This window comes from Ahaetulla prasina, chromosome 6 (assembly GCF_028640845.1).
Source record: "Ahaetulla prasina isolate Xishuangbanna chromosome 6, ASM2864084v1, whole genome shotgun sequence".
NCBI lineage: Eukaryota > Metazoa > Chordata > Lepidosauria > Squamata > Colubridae > Ahaetulla > Ahaetulla prasina.
This window is the reverse complement of record NC_080544.1, coordinates 110,306,940-110,330,658: the sequence shown is the minus strand read 5'-3', so window position 1 is coordinate 110,330,658 and position 23,719 is coordinate 110,306,940. Positions and strand designations below refer to the sequence as shown.

General features: G+C 43.6%; 1 protein-coding gene across 1 annotated transcript in view; it reads left to right on the top strand.

Moving 5' to 3' along the window:
- Positions 1 to 7,606: 7,606 nt before the first annotated feature.
- The window catches only part of DIS3L2 (DIS3 like 3'-5' exoribonuclease 2), a 290,966-nt gene continuing 274,853 nt past the window's right edge, over positions 7,607 to 23,719 (top strand). Inside the window, exons 1-2 of the mRNA XM_058187337.1 lie at positions 7,607 to 7,793; positions 19,726 to 20,432. Of these exons, the coding sequence (XP_058043320.1) occupies positions 19,745 to 20,432 (688 nt within the window). The 5' untranslated portion in view covers positions 7,607 to 7,793; positions 19,726 to 19,744. The remainder of the gene's footprint in view (positions 7,794 to 19,725; positions 20,433 to 23,719) is intronic.

The window sequence follows — 23,719 nt, the reverse complement described above, 5'->3', positions numbered from 1 at the left end:
CAGGAAAGATATTTAATTGAATGGAAAAAATGGATTGATTATCTACAAAACAGATATCAGATTAAGAAATATCAGATTGCCTTTGAATAATTAGGAAATATTATTTTATGTAATGGGGAGGGGTTAGGAGATGAAAAGATTTGGATGAGGTTAATTGGATTAGAAGGGAAAATTTTACTCTATGTTTGGTTTATGTATAACAATACCTTGTGATTGACCCGGGAAGCCGGGGGAGGAGGGGAAGGGTTTTGGGAGGGGGGGGAAAAGGGGGAAAATGTTTTTGTTTCTTAAAACTTTTTCAATTAAAAAAAAAAAATCTGGGCCCTTGTCAACTGGCAAGTATTTGTGACAGGTCAATGTGGGGGAGGCAGAGCCGCTTAACAGCTGTTGCGAGAAAGGTCGCAAAATGGGGCAAAACTCACTCAAGAACCACCTTGCTTAGCAACGGGAAGTTTTGAGCTCAGTTGTGGTCGCAAGTCAAGGATTGTCTGTATTTTTAAAAAAACAAACAAACATGGATTGCACACGTGGGGAGCTAATTAACCAACTTTATTTATAACCAGTGGGGAATTAAATCATGAATAAAATGAAATAATTAGCCAGGGGAAGATGGCAGGGACCATGTGTCATTTGTGCCCAGACTGGAACTTGTCTAGGGCTGAAGTATTCTGAAGACACAACAGCCAGTGCTAAAAAATAAGGTATATAGTGATACCACAGACCACCAGTTGGTTAACTATATAGTGGTTAAGAGACTGGAACTAACTTCCAACTCAGCCCTCAGTCCAAAGTTCCAAAAAGTCTTTTCCAAAAACACTACACTACTAACCAGAGCATACAAAACATTTGCTAGACCAATTCTAGAATACAGCTCGCCTGTTTTTTTTTTTTATTTATTTACATTTATATCCCGCCCTTCTCCGAAGACGCAGGGCGGCTTACAGTGTGTAAGGCAATAGTCTCATTCTATTTGTATATTTACAAAGTCAACTTATTGCCCCCCCAACAATCTGGGTCCTCATTTTACCTATCTTATAAAGGATGGAAGGCTGAGTCAACCTTGGGCCTGGTGGGACTAGAACCTGCAGTAATTGCAAGCAGCTGTGTTTTAATAACAGGCTATCTTACAGCCTGAGCCACCACGGCCCTCACCACATCTCTGACATCAATACAATTGAACGTGTCCAGAAATATTTTACAAAAAGAGTTCTCCATTCCTCTGAAAACAATAAAATACCCTATCCCACCAGACTTGAAATCCTAGGCTTAGAAAACTTGGAACTCCGTCGCCTTCGACAAGACCTACGTTTAACTCACAGAATCATCTATTGTAATGTCCTTCCTGTTAAAGACTACTTCAGCTTCAATTGCAATAATACTAGAGCAACCAACAGATTTAAACTTAATGTTAACCGCTTTAATCTAGATTGCAGAAAATATGACTTCTGTAACAGAATCATCAGTGCTTGGAATACTTTACCTGACTCTGTGGTCTCTTCTCATAATCCTAAAAGCTTTAACCAAAAACTTTCCACTATTGACCTCACCCCATTCCTAAGAGGACCATAAGGGGCGTGCATAAGCGCACAAATGTGCCTACCGTTCCTGTCCTATTGTTTTTTTCTTCTTCTTCCTATATATATATAGATGCTTATACCTCCCAATATTTACTCATATATATGTTTATATACTATAAAATCTTTTTATATGATGTTGTGACAAAATAAATAAATAAATAAAAATAAAATAAAAAATAAAGTAATCTCTTTCTTCCTACCTCACAAGGTTGTTGTTGTAGAATAGAATTCTTTATTGGCCAAGTGCGATTGGACACACTTGTCTTCGGTGCCTAAGCTCTCAGTGTACGTAAAACATACATTCCTCAAGAATTGTAAGATGCAACGCTTGGTGACTAAGTGGCTCAGTGGCTAAGACGCTCAGCTTGTCGATCAGAAAGGTTGGCAGTTCAACGGTTCGAATCCTTAGTACAGGTCTACTCCTTGCGTGAGCAGGGGGTTGGACTGGATCAGTGGTCACCAACTGGTGGTCTGTGGACCACCGGTGGTCCATGAGAAAATAGTGGTGGTCTGCAGAAAAATTATTTTCATTTTTTATATTGCACTAAATGCTACTTTTTTTAAAAAAAAAATCCATATTACTGGTCCACGGGATTTAAAATTATGAATTTAGTGGTCCCTGAGGTCCGAAAGGTTGGTGACCCCTGGACTAGATGACCTCCAAGCAGTGGTGGGATTCAAGTCATTTAACAACCGGTTCTCTGCCCTAATGATTTCTTCCAACAACCAGCTTGCCAAACTGCTCAGAGAGTTAACAACCGGTTCTCCCGAAGTGGTGCGAACCGGCTGAATCCCACCACTACCTCCAAGGTCCCTTCCATGTCTGTTATTGTCACTGTGATAGTCATAGGATACTAAATAAGCAATCAAATCCTGCTAGGAAACTAAATGAAACAATATAAATCGTAAAGATACAAGCAACAAGGTTATAGCCATAAGTAGATGGAAATAGGTAATAGGAGGGAAGAGAAGAATAATAGTAATGCAGTCTTAGTAAATAGTTTGACAGTGTTGAGGGAATTATTTGTTTAGCAGAGTGATGGCCTTCGGGAAAAAACTGTTCTTGTGTCTAGTTGTTCTGTTGTGCAGTGCTCTATAGCATCGTTTTGAGGGTAGGAATTGAAACAGTTTTATGTCCAGGATGCGAGGAGTCTGTAGATATTTTCACAGCCCACTTTTTGACTCGTGCATTGTACAGGTCCTCAATGGAAGGCAGGTTGGTTATAGGAGAGAAATGGAGTTGGGGGGATTTTTATTCAAGGGGTCAAAGTGGTTTATAGCAAAAATGGTTATTGGAAGGCAGGATTCAGGTAGCCCTCAACTTACAACCATAACCGAGCCTAGAATTTTGATCATCGTTGTCATCATTAAATGGGCCACCGTTGTGTGTTTTTACAAACTTTTTTTGTTGCGGTCGTTCAACAAACCCGTTTTATCCAATTGGTGGGATGTGGCTGGAAACCACAAGGAAACGCCGCAAATCAAAGGCCCAGAGACTAAACCATATGAAGGACGGCTGCAGGTTTTGGGTCTGGCCAGTCTAGAGAAAAGGAGGACTAGGGGTGGCATGATAGCAGTATGTCAGTATTTGAGGGGCTGCCACAAAGAGGAAGGAGGTCAGTCTATTCTCCAAAGCATTTTCGGGCAGGACAAGAAGCAATGGATGGAAACAAATCAAGGAGAGAAGCAACCTGGAATTAAGGAGAAATTTCCTGACAGGGAGAACAATTAACCAGTGGAACTTCTTGCCACCAGAAGTTGTGGGTGCTCCATCACTGGAGGTTTTAAAGAAGAGATTGGACAGTCCCTTGTCTTGAAATGGTATAGGATCTCCTGCTTGAGCAGGGGGTTGGACTAGAAGACCTCCACAGTCCCTTCTATTCTATTCTATTCTATTCTATTCTATTCTATTCTATTCTATTCTATTCTATTCTATTCTATTCTATTCTCTATTATTCTACTCTACTCTACTCTGCTCTACTCTGCTCTACTCTACCCTACTCTGCTCTACTCTGCTCTATTCTATTCTATATTATTCTACTCTACTCTACTCTACTCTACTCTACTCTACTCTACTCTACTCTACTCTATTCTATTCTATTCTGTATTATTCTACTCTACTCTACTCTGCTCTACTCTGCTCTACTCTGCTCTACTCTGCTCTACTCTGCTCTATTCTATTCTATATTATTCTACTCTACCCTGTTCTGCTCTGCTCTACTCTGCTCTACTCTATCCTACTCTACTCTACTCTACTCTATTCTGTTCTATATTACTCTACTCTACTCTACTCTACTCTACTCTACTCTACTCTACTCTACTCTACTCTACTCTACTCTACTCTACTCTACTCTACTCTATTCTATTCTATTCTATTCTATTCTATTCTATTCTATTCTATTCTATTCTATTCTAAATAAGCTGATGGAGAAACGAATAACAGTTAGAGAAACAGAAATTACAGGATCTCAAAAACGTCCTTTCTTCTACAGGAGCCAAAACCAACTTTCTTTTATTGTCCTGAATTATTTACGGTAACATCCTCCATCCATGTTACCAGCGACATAACTGGAAAATCTGGACGATTCACCCGATAGAACTGCTTTGTCCTGTCTGATGATCATTCCTCAGGCTCGGCTCTGGACTCTCCCAAACTTGTTGACTTGGGAGGAAATAATTATTTTGGCGTTTCCAGTTGGCTATCGAGCCCAATCTCCAAGGGCAATCTGAAATCTCCTGAGATTTACGCCTACCTCCTGTAGCTGGCTCGTGTTTTCCCTTTAATAACCAGCTGCCGAGCCTTCTGATGAGCAAAACAAAATGTAAATAAATTACATTCTTCTTCCAGTTCACTCTCCATCTTTCCTTGAGTTAACTTGATGTCTGTTTTCTCACTTTTCCTTTATACGAGCAGTCCTCAACATGTGACCGTTTGTTTCATGATAATAATAATAATGTCCTATTGTTTTCCTTCGTTATATCCAATTAATATAGTTATTACATACTCATATTACATACTCATACTACAGAGGAATTATTGAGTCTGTCATTTGCACCTCTATAACTGTCTGGTTCGGTTCTGCAACCCAACAAGAAAAACACAGACTTCAGAGGATAATTAGAACTGCAGAAAAAATAATTGCTACCAACCTGCCTTCCATTGAGGACCTGTATACTGCACGAATCAAGAAGAGGGCCGTGAAAATATTTACAGACCCCTCGCATCCAGGACATAAACTGTTTCAACTCCTACCCTCAAAACAATATAGAGCACCGCACACCAGAACTAGACACAAGAACAGTTTTTTCCCGAAGGCCATCACTCTGCTAAACAAATAATTCCATCCACACTGTCAGACTATTTACTAAATCTGCACTACTATTAATCTTCTCATAGTTCCCATCACCAATCTCTTTCCACTTATGACTGTATGACTGTAACTTTGCTGCTGGCAATCCTTATGATTTATATTGATATATTGACCATCAATTGTGTTGTAAATGTTGTACCTTGATGAACGTATCTTTTCTTTTATGTACACTGAGAGCATATGCACCAAGACAAATTCCTTGTGTGTCCAATCACACTTGGCCAATAAAAAATTCTATTCTATTCTATATATATATATGCTTATGTGTTGTACAGTTGTTTCGTGCTTTTGCTTATATATACGGTGCGACAAAAATAAATAAAGTAAATAAATAAATAAATAAATCATTTTGCCATTGACTATAGTGACTTTATGACCGGTTCCAGTGTGGGAATCCAGTCATCATTTTTAAGGTGACCAATCGTCCTCCTTTAGGGAGGACAGTCCTTCTTTTGTAACTTCTGTCCTCTCTCGAAAAGTGTCCTCCTACATGTCCTCCTTTTCGGTATTTGAAGACGAATCTGTAAATCTCCGTATTCGATCGATGCTGATCCAATCCGTTGCGCGTGATGTGACGTATTTGTATTCGACATGATGATTCGTCAAGGCTCGGTACAGTGCAGCGAGGCGCAATTATGAGACGCATGCGCTCCGCACAGGAGAATTGCTTTGAGAGAGTATGCCGTGCGCAAGTGGCTTTGTTTACTTCTTACCGAAACACGACACGGCACACACACACGCATTAGACTCACTTCTTTCTCAGTGAATATTCAATGAAACACAGGTGAGCACATTTTATTAATTCATTATCTATTTAATAATTTCCAACTATGTATAATTTTATTTACAAGTTTATTCGCTTATGTTGTTGTTTCAGTTTTAAAATTCAATAGGAAGGATATTTCTTGTTCAGATATTTCCAATATATTGTTAGAAGATGCTTTGACAAAAAATATTCATTCAATGGAAAAGTACTCCTTTAAATAGGCTCAGGGGCTAGGACCTTGAGCTTGTTGATCGAAAGGTCGGCAGCTCAGCAGTTCGAATCCCTAGTGCTGCCGTGTAACGGGGTGAGCTCCCGTTACTTGTCCCAGCTTCTGCCAACCTAGCAGTTTTGAAAGCACGTAAAAAATGCAAGTAGAAAAAATAGGGACCACCTTTGGTGGGAAGGTAATAGCGTTCCGTGCGCCTTTGGCGTTGAGTCATGCCGGCCACATGACCAGAGACGTCTTTGGACAGCGCTGGCTCTTCGGCTTTGAAACGGAGATGAGCACCGCCCCCGGCAATGACTAGCACGTAAGGGCCGGAATAGCTCAGGCTGTTAGAGCCTGTTATTAGAACACAGTAGCCTGCAATTACTGCAGGTTCAAGCCCGGCCCAAGGTTGACTCAGCCTTCCATCATTTATAAGGTAGGTAAAATGAGGACCCAGATTGTTGGGGGCAATAAGTTGACTTTGTAAAAAAATATACAAATAGAATGAGACTATTGCCTTATATACTGTAAGCCGCCCTGAGTCTTCGGAGAAGGGCGGGATATAAATGCATAATTACAATATGAAATGTTATTGTTACAAATGTTTTTTATTATGCATTTATCATATAATGTATTCTCTATTATTGTTGCAATGAATAAAACTGGAGGGGAGGTGTTTGTTGGGTGACAGGACAGTTAATTCTATATGAAATATTAGAATTAGAAATAGAATAGAATTGGAATGGAATGGAATAGAATAGAATAGAATAGAATAATAGAGTTGGAAGGGACCTTGGAGGTCTTCTAGTCCAACCCCCTGCTTAGGCAGGAAACCCTATATCATTTCAGACAAATGGTTGTCCAATCTCTTCTTAAAAACCTCCAGCCTTGGAGCAGTTTCCCTGAGGGAAACTTGTCTACTGATCAATTGTTCTAACTTAAGACCAGAACTGAGTTCAAAATCTCCCATTGCCAAGCAAGGCAGTTGTTAAATGAGTCATGGCCCACTTTACGACCGTTCTGCCATTGTTAAGCAAATCAGCACAGTGGTTGAATGAATCACGCAGCCGTTAAGGGAATCTGGCTCCCCCCTTCCCCCTCCCACCCCCGGACTTTGCTTGTCAGAAGCTCCTTAGGAGGGTTGCAAATGACAGTCCGAGGACCCTGGAATTCTGCAACCGAGTTTGTTCGCGTAACCGCGGGGGAAATGCTGTAATAATCTGTATTTATTTGCTATATTTGCAACCTGCCCTTTGATAAAAAAGGCGTAGGACCAGAATGATTAAAATGCTCTGCCAAGATTTAAATCAAAACCACAAGTCTTTTCAAAGTTGCTAAGGTTGGATACCTCCGCGTTAATTTTATTTATATATGCATATTTTTTTATTTATATATGCACAATTTTTGTTTATATATGCATTTTTTTTACTTATATATGCATATTTTCTTTTAACTTATATATGCACAATTTTTTATTTATACATGCATAATTTTTTATTTATACATGCATAATTTTTTTCTCACTTCTATATGCACGAAGCCCTTTCTTTAATTAAATCTGCATAAAGCTCTGGTTTTTTTATTCCTACACGTATCAAAAAACAAAACAAAACTCTTCTCGGTTTCAGGTCACCCCAAACGAGAGGCGCGCCCGCGAGAAACCCAGGAGCCAGGCGCGCGCATGCGCCGCAGTCCCGGCCGGCCGAGCGAGCGACGCTTTCCGGACTTCGCTCTTCCCTCTTGGAGCTTCGGAAGGCCGCTCCCTCCCTCCCGCGACCCGTAGAAGCCCGTCCCGCGTGACCCGGAAGGAGAGGCAAACCGGAAGTGGGGAAGCTGAAGCCGGTGCCGAGGCCAGTGCGGAGTTTGGGCAGGTGAGTTGTGGGGTGGGGGGCTCCCTTTGCCCCATTGGGGCTGGCACTTTGGGGGGGGCGGGATTCTCCTTCCATTCTCCCCCCCTTTTTCTCCCCCCTCCCCAGGGTGGGCTACCTAGCCCCTCCCCTCCCCCACAAGGAAGCCTTGCCAGGCTGCCAGGCGATGCTATATTTGGGTGGGTGGGTGGGTGGGAAGAGAGCCCCCCCCCTCATAGGCTTCCCTGCAAACCCCCTGATGAATTATTTTTTTCCCCCTCCCCTCCAAATTCCCCTCCTCTTCAAACGGCCCCCTTTCAAATAAGGGGGTATAGATGGAGATGGCAGCTCCCCCATCTAAAAAATGCAATGAGCAAAATTGGGGGAGGTGGGTGGGCGGTGGGGGAGGGGGGAGGGTGGGGTTGGGTGTGTGGGGTGGGGGGGGGTTGCAGAGGCTCTCCAGGCAACCCAGCCCAGCCGCAATCCAGGGCAGCTCAGGTGGTGGCAGATCCCTGGAGCAGAGAAAATGTTGGTGGTCCTGTTGGAAGAAATATCCATCTGGGTTCAGTTCCAAGTGGGGACAAAGACACTGGAAACATGGAGGCTGCTTGGAAAGATGGTTTAATGGTGGCCAGGATCACATGGCTTGAGTTCCTGAACAGAAAAGGGGCTGAGATCCTGTGCGCTCCCTGGCTTTATGCTTTTTCTGAGCTTTGAATTTCCTGGGGCACAGGAAGAGTGTCCTGATTGGTTGTCAGACTCCCAGGGGGTGGGGGTCGTAGCTATCCTTGCTGGCTGATGTAATCTTCCCAGGTGTCATGTGGTGAGTTTCTGTTGCTAGATGGGTCCTATTATGTTGCAGATGATGGTGGCCCATTGACAAAGGTGGGGAGAATGAGTTTCTACCTCTGACCCATTGACAAAGGTGGGGAGAATGAGTTTCTACCTCTGACCCATTGACAAAGGTGGGGGGAAATGAGTGAGCTTGGCTGAGGCTTTAATGGCCCATTGACAAAGATGGGGAGAATGAGTTTCTACCTCTGACCCATTGACAAAGGTGGGGGGGAAATGAGTGAGCTTGGCTGAGGCTTTAATGGCCCATTGACAAAGGTGGGGGGGGGAGTCAGGAAGCTGCTTTGTCTTTAAAACATGTTTCTCCATTTCTCATCCAGGGAAATATACTCTGCCCTTCTAAATATTTTCTAAAACATTTCACTCTTCTAGGAGGGGGGTGGGTGCTAAATTCCTACAGTCCCCAGAAAAATTATTTGCATTTTTTTTATATTGCACTCAATCAGGGGTCCTCAAACTGCGGCCCCTGGGCTGGATACGTGCAATGAACGTTTGTGTTGCCGCAGAGAGTCTCCCCCTTCGGGGTCTTTTTGTGTGGGTTGAAGGGGGGCAGAAATTCCGACTTGGGGTCTGCTTCAGCCTCCTGGTGAGGGGCTTTGGGCGAAGGCTGGAGGGAAATGCTGCTGGTGGCAAAGAGCCGGAGGGCCTCGTTCCAGTGGGGCTGCATCATGGCCTGGAACTGGCTGACCATCTCAGCCCACTGAGCCTCCAGGCGCCGGTACCTAGCCTTGCACTCCTGTAGGTCTTCCCTCTGCTTGGAAAGCCTATGCTCCTAGTCCTCAGTGAGGTGCTTCTGCTAAGCCTCCTTCTCGGTCAGATCCAATTTGAACTGAGCTGTTTTGACAACTTTTTCTTATGGTGGCTGCTTAGCTTCAACAACTGCTCCCCGTTGGGGCCCTAAGGAGCCTGGGTGGGGTGGCGAGGAGTGATTGGCAGGGGAGGGGTGAGTAGAGGCTGGCGAGGTGCCCCTTGATGTGAGTGACATTTAGTAGGCCACACCCACCCAGTCACATGACCACCTGGCCACGCCCACCCAGCCGGTCATTAGACAGATCATATTAGCGGTACACGGGATTTAAAATTATGAATTTAGTGGTCCCTGAGGTCCGAAAGGTTGGGGACCCCTGCCCTGGAGGATGGCGAGATTGAAAGCTGACTTGGAGGTGGATGGGTGGGTAGGGGAAGCGGAAGGGAGACCACTGGGAAATCCCAGCCTTTGGGGCTAGATCTGGAAGAGAGGAAAAGGCAGCCTCTGCAGGGGGCTGCTGGGAACACATTTTTTATGGATTGACTTGCATCCTTGGTTTTATTGTTATGACAAACAACTCAAGGTATCTGATACGCCATCTTCCTTTTCTTTTTTTTTTTTACCCACAACAATGACCCTGTGAGGTGGGTTGGGCTAAGAGAGAGGGACCCGCCGTCTTTCATGGCTAAGGCGGGATTAGAACGCATAGTCTCCTGGTGGTTGGCCCAAAGTCACCGATGTGGCTTTTGCACCTAAGGCGGAACTAGAACTCCCTGTCTCCTGGTGATTGGTCCAAAGTCACCCAGCAGGCTTTCATCCCTAAGGCAGAACTAGAACTCCCTGTCTCCTGGTGATTGGTCCAAAGACACCCAGTCAGCTTTCATGCTTAAGGCAGAACTAGAACTCCCTGTCTCCTGGTGGTTGGTCCAAAGTCACCCAGCCGGCTTTCATCCCTAAGGGAGAACTAGAACTCCCTGTCTCCTGGTGATTGGTCCAAAGTCACCCAGCCGGCTTTCATCCCTAAGGCAGAACTAGAACTCCCTGTCTCCTGGTGATTGGTCCAAAGACACCCAGTCAGCTTTCATGCTTAAGGCAGAACTAGAACTCCCTGTCTCCTGCTGATTGGTCCAAAGACACCCAGCCGGCATTCATCCCTAAGGGAGAACTAGAACTCCCTGTCTCCTGGTGATTGGTCCAAAGTCACCCAGCTGGCTTTCATGCTTTAAGCAGGACTAGAACTCACCGTCTCCTGCTTCTAATCTGATGCCTTCATCAACAGACCAAATTGGCTCTTGTTGCCAAAGAAATTGTGTGTACCGCTTTGGGACAGGAGATGACGTAGAGTAGACCATATGGAGATTTAAATGTTACATTGTGTAGAAAAATGTGTGTATTGTCCTTTTCGAAGGAGACAAAGCAGGGATAAAATACCCAAAACCTCCGTAATTCAAACCAATGCCATTGTATTCACACTTCCAATCATAGTGACATTTTTACGATTTCCAACCAAAGTGGCAATCAAGGGCCAGCATAGCATAAATTCTCAACCACACCGAATACTTTTTAATTGCTGGCAGAATATTGACATGGTGGTCTCTATTGGGTGGTGCGGCTCTAAGTCATAAGGGGACTTTTATGCCCTCGTCCCACTCTCAAAATGTAGACTAAAGGTTCTCTTTCTGAGGCGGTCAAACAAGCTGAAATGTGGATTGGAGCGGATGACCTCTGATGGGAACAGGCTGCTGCGTTGGGTCTGGCTTTGTAGAGAAATGTTAGCATCCTATTTGGGCGTGGAAAATGATTGGCAGCGAATGAGGCACCGTGTTCTGTCCCCCCTCGCCTCCATCCGAGCGATGGCTTAATTAGCCGGCACTATCAGCTCTGGCAGCAAACTAGCGAGCGTCTGCCAAGTGTCTCTGTTATCTCCCTTGATGCCAATGAGTCACCCAGGAACAAACAGTATTTCAGCTCTAGTTAAGCAGTTGATTTGCCTGCTACGAAGAGGCATAGCAGCCCTTGCTGCTTTTATATCCTGTGGGGTGTGGTTCCATGACTCAGGAGTTCCTAGGCCTGCCCCACCCCTGCTTCTGTTGTTCCCGCCTCTCCTGCCTACGAAACCTAGGGTCCAGCCAGGCCTGATTGCCATCAGCCGGGTCTGGAGGCGTGGCCTGGGGGGTGTGAAAGAGTCAGGGGACGGAGGCCTCGTTATCTCCTCCACCTGGCCTGCCTCTGGCTCCTGGAGCTGAGCCGGGGAAGCCGGTGCTCCCGAGATAAGTCCTGATGGCCCTTCCCCCTCACTTTCCAAGTCACTTTCTGGCAGGGGGCCTGGCTCAGGGGGGCGCAGACACAACACACCGGGGCGGGGATGCTAAAAGCGTGTTGTGAGTTGACTGCAGTTGGGTTAGTCTACAAGGGCAGTCCCAAGTAGAGAGTGCATTGCAGAAGTCTGTGTGGCAAAGGGATCAAGACATCAGGCATGGTTGCTAAGGCTTTCTGATCCAGAAGAAAAAAAATTCACAGCTGGCACATACCAGCCAAAATTAAACCATCCTCGAATTGTATGCGCGATCGTCCATTCAGTTTTGGCTGGTTGTGCCAAAACAATTGTGATGTTTTCTGGAGCAGGAAGAATCTCCTCTTTTGGTGATTGGAACCCAGTTTTTTAAAAAAAATTTATTTGCATTTATATCCCGCCCTTCTCCGAAGACTCAGGGCGGCTTACACTGTGTCAAGCAATAGTCTTCATTCTATTTGTATATTAGAATAGGATAGAATAGGATAGAATAGAATAGAATTTTATTGGCCAAGTGTGATTGGACACACAAGGAATTTGTCTTGGTGCATATGCTCTCAGTGTACATAAAAGAAAAGATACGTTCATCAAGGTACAACATTTACAACACAATTGATGATCAATATATCAATATAAATCATAAGGATTGCCAGCAACAAGTTATAGTCATACAGTCATAAGTGGAAAGAGATTGGTGATGGGAACTATGAAACGATTAATAGTAGTGCAGATTCAGTAAATAGTTTGATAGTGTTGATGGAATTATTTGTTTAGCAGAGTAATGGCCTTTGGGGAAAAACTGTTCTTGTGTCTAGTTGTTCTGGTGTGCAGTACTCTATAGCGTCGTTTTGAGGGTAGGAGTTGAAACAGTTTATGTCCAGGATGTGAGGGATCTGTAAATATTTTCACGGCCCTCTTCTTGATTCGTGCAGTATACAGGTCCTCAATGGAAGGCAGGTTGGTAGCAATTATTTTTTCTGCAGTTCTAATTATCCTCTGAAGTCTGTGTTTTTCTTGTTGGGTTGCAGAACCGAACCAGACAGTTATTGAGGTGCAAATGACAGACTCAATAATTCCTCTGTAGAATTGGATCAGCAGCTCCTTGGGCAGTTTGAGCTTACTGAGTTGGCGCAGAAAGATTATATACAAAGTCAACTTATTGCCCCCAACAATCTGGGTCCTCATTTTACCTACCTTATAAAGGATGGAAGGCTGAGTCAACCTTGGGCCTGGTGGGACTTGAACCTGCAATAATTGCAAGCAGCTGCTGTTAATAACAGACTGCATTAGCCTGTTGAGCCACCCAGAGGTTTACAGGTCCTCCTCGACTTACAACCTTTCATTTAGTGACCGTTCAAAGTTCTTATAACAGCACCAGAAAAAAGTGACTTATGACCGTTTTGCAGACCTACTACGGCCATTGCAGCATCCCCATGGTCATGTGGTCAACACTTGGGCGTTCGGCAACTGACTTGTATTTATAATAATAATAATAATAACAACAGAGTTGGAAGGGACCTTGGAGGCCTTCTAGTCCAACCCCCTGCCCAGGCAGGAAACCCTACACCATCTCAGACAGATAGTTATCCAACATTTTCTTAACAATTTTCAGTGTTGGAGCATTCACAACTTTTGCAGGCAAGTTGTTCCACCGATTAATTGTTCTAACTGTCAGGAAATTTCTCCTTAGTTCTAAGTTGCTTCTTTCCTTGATCAGTTTCCACCCATTTCTTCTTGTTCTACCCTCAGGTGCTTTGGAGAATAGTTTGACTCCCTCTTCTTTGTGGCAACCCCTGAGATATTGGAACACAGCTATCATGTCTCCCCCTGGTCCTTCTTTTTATTAAACTAGACACACCCAGTTGTTTATAGTTTTTATTAAACTAGACATATGACGGTTGCACTCTTTCAGGGTCACGTGATCACCTGTTGGACCCTTCCCAGCTTTTTTCGGACAATGGGGGAAAGCCAGATTTGCTTAATGACCACAGGATTCATTCAACAACTGTGGTGATTTGCTGAACGATTGCGGCAAAAAGGTTGCCAAATGGGGCAAAACTCACTTATGAACTGCCCTGCTTAGCAACAGAAATTTTGGACTCAGTTGATGGTCATAAGTCGAGGACCGCCTGGACTAAATGGCAGCAAAAACATGTCCCACCAAGAGATTACAGTTAGTTGTAATGAGGAAGCAGCGGAGATGGACATCCTCTTGTTTTAGTAATTTTAAAACAAAGCATAGCACTACAGGTAGTCCTCGACTTGCAACACTTCATTTAGTGACCATTCAAAATTATAACATCCCTGGAAAAAAATGTGTTGAGTTTTGACCATTTTACACTTATGGAGCAAAATTCATTTAACAAATGTCTCATTTAGCAACAGAATTGTGGTTGTAAGTCGAGGACTATCTGTATTTCTGACGGTCGCAGTGTCCCGGGTCCCCTTTTGTGACCTTCTGGACAAGCAAAGTCCATGGGGGAAGCTAGATTCACTTAACAACCGTGTGTGACTAATTTTAAGAACTGCACTTCTTCACTTAACAACTGCCTAAGGTCGTAAAGTGGGGCAAAACTCACATAACAACTATGTCGCTTAGCCACAGAAATGTGGTGCTCAATTGTGGTTGTAACTTGAGGACTACTTGTATGTTGCCAAGCAAGGGTAACATATAAGTACTGTGGTTAAGTATCCATAAAATAAGGCAAGACTGCAATTTGTTGACCCTAAGATTGGAAAATCACCTTCCCAAAGATCTAGAAAAGTAATTATAAAGTGAATTGTCCAATTAAATCCTCCGTTTATAGTGCAATATAAAAATGAGGTGCACTCCAATCTAAAATTTTTTTTTATTTGAAAAGTTTTACAAAAACAAATAAATTTTTCTCCCCCCTCCCTCCCCCCCTCTAAAACCCCCCTCCCCCCCAAACTTCCCGGAGCAAACACAAGGTATAGTTCAAAAAACTAACATTCATACATTCAATTTTTAAAGTCTAACACAATTATAGTTCTTCTCTTTCGCATATCCTGACTTCCTCCTTTAAAATCAAAAATTACGTCCTTCATTCAAAGGCAGTCTGATATCTCTTAGTCTGATATCTATTTTGAATATAGTCAATCCATTTCTTCCATTCGTTTAAATATTTTTCTTGAGTATTGTCTTTCAAAAAGGCTGAGATTTTGGCCATCTCTGCCAAATTAGAAACTTTCAATATCCATTCTTCTATTGTGGGTAGTTCTTTTTTCTTCCAGTACTGTCCAATCAGTAATCTTGCTGCTATTATCTAGTTCAAAATCAATTTAATATCAGTTACTGTATAATCCATCGTAATCCCTAAAAGGAAAAATTGTGGTTGAAACTTAATCTTCTTCTTCAAAACATTCTGCATAATCCACCAAATTTTTATCCAGAAAGACTTAATTTTCTTACAAGTCCACCATACATGGAAAATATGTAGCATCATCACAATTGCATCTCCAACATTTCGCTTGCATATCTGGATACATACATGATAATTTCTTAGGATCTAATTGCTATCTATAAAACATCTTATAAAAGTTTTCCCTTAAATTCTACGCTTGCGTAAATTTAACATTTCTAACCCAAATTCTCTCCCAAGTTTCCAGCATTATTGGTTCCTGAATAATGTAATATAGTGCAATAGAATAGAATAGAATAGAATTTTTATTGGCCAAGTGTGATTGGACACACAAGGAATTTGTCTTGGTGCAGATGCTCTCAGTGTACATAAAAGAAAAGATACGTTCATCAAGGTACAACATTTACAACACAATTGATGATCAATATATTAATATAAATCATAAGGATTGCCAGCAACAAGTTATAGTCATACAGTCATAAGTGGAAAGAGATTGGTGATGGGAACGATGAGAAGATTAATAGTAGTGCAGATTCAGTAAATAGTCTGACAGTGTTGATGGAATTATTTGTTTAGCAGAGTGATGGCCTTCGGGAAAAAACTGTTCTTGTGTCTAGTTGTTCTGGTGTGCAGTGCTCTATAGCGTCGTTTTGAGGGTAGGAGTTGAAACAGTTTATGTCCAGGATGTGAGGGATCTGCAAATATTTTCACGGCCCTCTTCTTGATTCGTGCAGTATACAGGTCCTCAATGGAAGGCAAGTTGGTAGCAATTATTTTTTCTGCAGTTCTAATTATCCTCTGAAGTCTATAAAATATCTGTTTATAGTGCAATATAAAAATGAGGTGCGCTCAATCTAAAATTTTTTTATTTGAAAAGTTTTACAAAACAAATAAATTTTTCTCCCCTCCCCTCCCCTCCCCTCTAAAACCCCTCCCCCAGACTTCCCGGAGTAAACACAAGATATAGTTCAAAAAACTAACATTCATACATTAAATTTTTAAAGTCTAACACAATTATAATCCTTCTCTTTCGCATATCTTGACTTCCTCCTTTAAAATCAAAAATTACGTCCTTCATTCAAAGGCAGTCTGATATCTCTTAGTCTGATATCTATTTTGAATATATTCAATCCATTTCTTCCATTCGTTTAAATATTTTTCTTAAGTATCTTTCAAAAAGGCTGAGATTTTGGCCATCTCCGCCAAATTAGAAACTTTCAATATCCATTCTTCTATTGTGGGTAGTTCTTTTTTCTTCCAGTACTGTCCAATCAGTAATCTTGCTGCTGTTATCAAGTTCAATATCAATTTAGAATCACTGTATAATCCATCGTAATCCCTAAAAGGAAAAATTGTGGTTGAAACTTAATCTTCTTCTTCAAAATATTCTGCATAATTCACCAAATTTTTATCCAGAAAGACTTAATTTTCTTACAAGTCCACCATACATGAAAATATGTAGCATCATCACAATTGCATCTCCAACATTTTGCTTGCATATCTGGATACATACATGATAGTTTCTTAGGATCTAAATGCCATCTATAAAACATCTTATAAAAGGTTTCCCTTAAATTCTGCGCTTGCGTAAGTTTAACATTTCTAACCCAAATTCTCTCCCAAGTTTCCAACATTATTGGTTCCTGAATAATGTAATATAGTGCAATAGAATAGAATAGAATAGAATTTTTATTGGCCAAGTGTGATTGGACACACAAGGAATTTGTCTTGGTGCAGATGCTCTCAGTGTACATAAAAGAAAAGATACGTTCATCAAGGTACAACATTTACAACACAATTGATGATCAATATATTAATATAAATCATAAGGATTGCCAGCAACAAGTTATAGTCATACAGTCATAAGTGGAAAGAGATTGGTGATGGGAACGATGAGAAGATTAATAGTAGTGCAGATTCAGTAAATAGTCTGACAGTGTTGATGGAATTATTTGTTTAGCAGAGTGATGGCCTTCGGGAAAAAACTGTTCTTGTGTCTAGTTGTTCTGGTGTGCAGTGCTCTATAGCGTCGTTTTGAGGGTAGGAGTTGAAACAGTTTATGTCCAGGATGTGAGGGATCTGCAAATATTTTCACGGCCCTCTTCTTGATTCGTGCAGTATACAGGTCCTCAATGGAAGGCAAGTTGGTAGCAATTATTTTTTCTGCAGTTCTAATTATCCTCTGAAGTCTATAAAATATCTGTTTATAGTGCAATATAAAAATGAGGTGCGCTCCAATCTAAAACTTTCATAAGTTGCAAGGGTTTGTCTGTTCAGACAACGACCAAAGGTTGATGAAATATATAGATTGACAATTTGACTCACGTAGGCTAGAAGTCAGTTGTTTGTTACAGTATGGATAATAAGGCTTTTGTTATCTTGATGACATTAGCATAATTTTCCTGGGACTGGCTTCAAGCATATAATAACAAAGAGAAACTGAGAAGACTTCTCTCTCATTATAGACTGAGAGGTGAAACTAAAAATACTCACTAGTCATTAAAATAAAAGCCGACAAAAGGACGAAAGCTCACAGGTTGAGTTGTCCTACCCTTGGCAAACTGCTGTCCATTTTATCTTAATAATAATAATAACAACAGAGTTGGAAGGGACCTTGGAGGCCTTCTAGTCCAACCCACTGCCCAGGCAGGAAACCCTACACCATCTCAGACAGATGGCTATCCAACATCTTAAAAATTTCCAGTGTTGGGGCATTTACAACTTCTGCAGGCAAATTATTCCACTTATTAATTGTTCTCACTGTCAGGAAATTTCTCCTTAGTTCTAAGTTGCTTCTCTCCTTGATCAGTTTCCACCCGTTGCTTCTTGTTCTACCCTCAGGTGCTTTGGAGAACAGCCCGACTCCCTCTTCTTTGTGGCAACCCCTGAGATATTGGAAGACTGCTATCATGTCTCCCCTAGTCCTTCTTTTCGTTAAACTAGGTATACTGAGTTCCTGCAACCGTTCTTCATATGTTTTAGCCTCCAGTCCCCTAATCCTCTTTGTTGCTCTTCTCTGCACTCTTTCTAGAGTCTCATCATCTTTTTTACATCGTGGTGACCAAAACTGGATGCAATATTCCAAGTGTGGCCTTACCAAGGCCTTATAAAGTGGCATTAACACTTCACGTGATCTTAATTCTATCCCTCTGTTTATGCAGCCCAGAACTGTGTTGGCTTTTTTGGCAGCTGCTGCACACGGCTGGCTCATATCTAAATGGTTATCCACTAGGACTCCAAGATCCCTCCCACAGTTACTACTATTGAGCAAAGTACCACATATACTGTACCTGTGCATTTTGGGGTTTATTTTGCCTAAATGTAGAACCTTACTTTTTTCACTGTTGAATTTCATTTTGTTAGATAGCGCCCAATGTTCAAGTCTGTCAAGATCCTTCTGTAACTTGAGCTTATTTTGTACCTATTAATCTTATTTTGTACCTAGTAATCTTATTTTATACCTATTAATACGAATCCTTTCGTTGTTAAGAACGGACCCTCTCTTCAGCCTTTCGCCAACCTGGTGCTCTCTACTTCGCACATTTTAAAATTGTCCCAGTCTATCCCTCTCCATTCATCACTGTATTTTTTATTTTATTTTATAGCAAAACTTACAGGGAAAAAAATATATGGAAGTAACGGGTAGTCCTTGAGTTACAACAGTTCACTTGGAGACCTTTTGAAGTTATGACGGCGCTGGGAAAAGTGACTTGCGACCAGTTTTTCACACTTAACGACCGTTGCAGCATTCCCCATGGTCAGGTGATCAAAATCGCTTGGCAACCGATTCATGTTTATAAACGGTTGCAATGTCCCAGGTCACATGATCCCCCTTGTGCAGGGGTCTGCAAACTTGGCTCTTTTAAGACTTGTGGACTTCAACTCCCAGAGTTCCTCAGTCACTCATGCCTTTTTTCCCCCCCTCTTGCCCCTTATAAAGTGGAGAGATTGCAGAGGAAGGGATTACAAGAGAGTAAACTTTGCTGGCTGAGGAACTCTGGGAGTTGAAGTCCACGAGTCTTAAAAGGGCCAAGTTTGCAGGCCCCTGCCCTTGTGAGATCATCTGTCAAGCAAATTCAGTGGGGAAGCCAGATTCATTTAACAACCGTGTCACTCCGTGATTCATTTAACAACTGTGGCCAGGAAGGTCGTAAAATAGGGGCAAAACTCCCTTAAAAATGTCTTGCTGAGCAACAGAAATGTTGGGTTCAATCGTGGTCGTAAGTTGAGGACTACACGTATAGCAAAACTACGGAACAAATGGAAATACAGGTGGCTTTCGACTTACAAGCATTCATTTAGTGACTGCTTGAAGTCGCAACGGCACTGAGAAAGTGACATGACCGTTTTTCATACTTACGACCGTTGCAGCATCCCCAGGGTCACGTGATTTACATTCGAATCCTTGACAACTGTCTCACAGATATGACGATTACAGTGTTCCCGGGGTGTGTGTGTGTGTGTCACGTGATTCCCTTTCGGACAAGCAAAGTCAGTGGGGAATCCAGATTCACTTAACAACCGTGTTATTCATTTAACAACTGCAGTGATTCACAAATGTGGGGGGGCTCCCATCGCGGTCGTAAGTCGAGGACTACCTGTAATTGTTTTATCTGAAGGTTAGAACAAGAGCCCAATCTTTATACTGTCCTGGTATAGCTTTATATTTGTGTTCCTTTTCAGCCGGTAGCGTTTTGGGAATATGGAGCCGCAAAGGTGCGTCCACAGCCCCGCTGGCCATGCCGGGAGAGAAGGGCCAAGCAAGCCGTACAAGAACGCTTACGCCCGGCTCGTGCAGAAGCACCACAGCGGCCGCTTCCGTTCCTACCTCAGCCACATCGCTCAAAAGCTGCAGCTGGAGGAGAACCTCTTGCAGGATTCGGACTCCACGGCGGAGCCGTCGCCGAAAAGGGCGCTCGCCAGAGAGACGCCGGCGAAGAACGGGATGAAGCCAGCCAGGGCTCCGCCTGCGGGATCCTTGCAATCCATCCAACCGGATCTCAGGAGCTTCGAGGGGCTGCGAAGCAGCAAAGAGGACACGTCGGTCAACAGGCGGCAGCCGCCCCATCCAGGAGATCCCGGTGCAGGGAAGAGTGAGGAGGAGGAAGAGGAGGAGGAAAAAGAGGCAGCCGCAGAAGTGGAGCTCCCTCCTAATCGGCCCGTAGGCTCGTTAGGCTTCTTGAAAACCAGGCCTGTAACCGGCCGGCAGGAGGCCTTGTCCAGACTGGTGGTCTCGCAGCAGCAGAAGGCCTCCGAATCTGGAGAGAGGAACAAAGGCAGCAGCCCTTCGACTCCCGCGGATGGAACCGGTGACTGTCTACTCGCAGGACAAGTGAGCGTGGAGCTGCCTTCGGCCAACGCCGGCTTCTTATCGCTTCGGCCGATGTACGGTGAGTTGGCGGTATCTCGGATGGCTGCCAAGGTTTTTTTGTTTTTTTTCCCGGTGAATTTATATCCCGCCCTTCTCCGAAGACTCAGGGCGGCTTACACTATGTCAAGCAATAGTCTTCATCCTATTTGTATATTATATACAAAGTCAACTTTTATTGCCCCCAACAATCTGGGTCCTCATTTTACCTACCTTATAAAGGATGGAAGGCTGAGTCAACCTTGGGCCTGGTGGGACTAGAACCTGCAGTAATTGCAAGCAGCTGCTGTTAATAACAGACAGACTTAGTCTGTTGAGCCACCAGAGGCCCGTTTGGGTGAGGAGGAGCCGTGGTTTTCAAGCGCCTAGTTGGAAACCCGCCGTTACCGCTGGGATGGCGCCTCGCGGTTGCTTAAGAGCTCCTCGGGAGTTGAGGGCCTTAGCGACTCTTGGTGGAGGGAGAGGCCTCAAATAGAAGAGGAAATTTAACAGAATGACGAGTTGGAAGGGACCTTGGAGGTCTTCTAGTCCAACCTCCTGCTCAAGCAACATAGACCCTGTGCCGTTTCAGTCAAGTGGCTGTCTAATCTCTTCCTAAAATCTTCCAGCGTTGGAGCATTCACAACTTCTGGAAGCAACTCATTCTTCTGATTAATTGTTCTAGCTGTCAGGAAATTCCTCCTTAGTTCTAAGTTGCTTCTCTCCTTGCTTAGTTTCCATCCGTTGCTTCTTGTCCTGCCTTCAGGGGCTTTGGAGAATAGCTTGACTCCCTCTTCTTTGGGGCAGCCCCTGAGATATTGGAAGACTGCTATCATGTCTCCCCTAGTCCTCCTCTTCATCAAACTAGAAGAACTGCAACCGTTCTTCATATGTTTTAGCCTCCGGTGCCCTAATCATCTTTGTTGATCTTTTCTGTACCCTCTCTAAAGACTCAACATATTTTTAATTTTGTGGCAACCAATTTGTAGTTTAGGATTGAACTGTGGTTGAATTTTGGTGCTCCCTGAGCTTGATAGTTTCCTTGGGGACGTTTCATTACCCCACTATGTGACATCATCAGTGCTAGAAGGTTTGCAAAGTGGAGGAAGAGGAGGACAATGTGGTCCTTGGTGCTGTCTGAGCTTGATTGTTTTCTTGGAGATGTTATATTACCCCGGTAGGTAATCTCATCAGTGCTTGAAGGAAGAGGAGGAGGAGGAAGAGTAGGACTATGGGGTCCTTGGTGTTCTCTGAGCTAGGTGGTTTTCTTGCAGAAGTTTCATTACCCAACTAGGTAACCTCATCAGTGCTTGAAGGAAGAGGAGGAGGAGGAAGAGTAGGACTATGGGGTCCTTGGTGTTCTCTGAGCTAGGTGGTTTTCTTGCAGAAGTTTCATTACCCAACTAGGTAACCTCATCAGTGCTTTAAGGGAGAGGAGGAGGAGGAGGAACTGTGGGGTCCTCTGTGCTGTCTGAGCTTGGTTGTTTTCTTGTAGACATTTCATAACCCAACCAAGTAACCTTATCAGGGCTTGAAGGGAGCGGGGCTTGCTGCCTGTTTGTATATACAAGTAGTCCTTGACTTACGATCCCGGGACTGGAAAGGGGCAGGCACCATTATGGGTATCAGAGCAGCCTCCTCTGTTCACGACTTTTGCTACTCCTTTGAGTCTACAGCCGGTTGAAATGAGCGGAGGAGTTTGGATTTTATGCCTCCACTTTGGCGTTTCGTGGACTTTCTGTCGGGAAGTCCGAATCTGTTGATTAACAACAGATTAATCTGGGTGTGAGATGGACGAGTGTTTAGCTTGCTTTAGCGTCTTCAGTGCTTCCCTAGATAGGAATAGAATACAGGTAGTTCTCGACTTAACAACAATTCATTTAGTGACCAAAGTTACAAAGGCACTGAAATAAGTGACTTATGACGATCACCCTTACGACCGTTGTAGCATCTCCATGGCCGCGCGATCACAATTCACATGCTTGGCAGCCGACTCATAGTTATGACGGTTGCAGTGTCCCGGGGGTGACATCATCCTCTTTTGCGACCGTCCGACAAGCCAAGTCAATGAGGAAAGCTGGATTCACTTAACAAAAGCTTGACTTAGTTTAACAACGGCAGTGATTCACTTAACGACTGGGGCAAGGTAGGTCGTAAAATGGGGCAAAACTCCCTCGACAAATGTTTCACTTAGCAGCAGAAACGTCGGGCTCCGTTGTGGTCGTACGCCGAGGACTACCCGTGGCAGAGCAGAATATTCATTGGCCAAGTGTGATTGGGCACACATGGAATTTGTCCCCGGTGCAGAAGCAACAGAGTGGTAATAATGATAACGATACCAATAAAAGGGAGTAGTAGAGAAGATGAGAAGGATGATAGTAATGCAGCCCTACTACTACGTGTAAATACACGTAGACATTAGACGGTGCTGTGAGAATCAGGTGTTTAGCAGAGTGATGGCACGAGGGGAAAAAACTACCGCTGTGTCTAGTTGTTTTCGCATGCGATGCCCTACAGCAGGTTTCTGCAAACTTGGCTCTTTTAAGACTTGTGGACTTCAACTCCCAGAGTTGAAGCCAAGTTTGCAGACCCCTGCTCTAGGGCAGTGGTTCTCAACCTTTATAGTGCTGCGACCCCCTTTAATACAGGACGGAGGCATTAAAGCGGAGACTCCTCCCCTATTAAGTTTATCGTGCCTGAAGCCAGATTAGGCTAGCGACTGGGAGTGATTGCAGCTGGCTTGAGAGGGAGACATCAGAGCAAAGTTTTCTCTCTTTTTTAATTCGTCGCGCCTGAAGCCGAATTCGCAATTCTTCGACTCGCAAATATACTTCCCATATTTCTGATGGTCTTAGGCGACCCCTGGCAAATCGTCATTCGACCCCCAACGGGGTCACGACCCACAGGTTGAGAACCGCTGCTCTAGGGCATTGCATGCCAAAACAACTAGACAACTTTGAACTCTGGTGCTGGAGAAGACTCCTGCGAGTCCCTTGTACTGCAAGGCGATCAAATAAGTCGGTCCTAGAGGAGATCAACCCTGACTGCTCTTTAAAAGGCCAGATCCTGAAGAGGAAACTCAAAACACTTTGGCCACCTAATGAGAAGGAAGGACTCCCTGGAGAAGAGCCTAATACTGGGAATGATGGAGGGCAAAAGAAGAAGGGGACGACAGAACGAGGTGGCTGGATGGAGTCACTGAAGCAGTCGGCGTGAGCTTAAATGGACTCCAGAGGATGGTAGAGGACAGGAAGGCCTGGAGGAACCTTGTCCATGGGGTCACGATGGGTCGGACACGACTTCGCAACTAACAGCAACAATATTAATTTT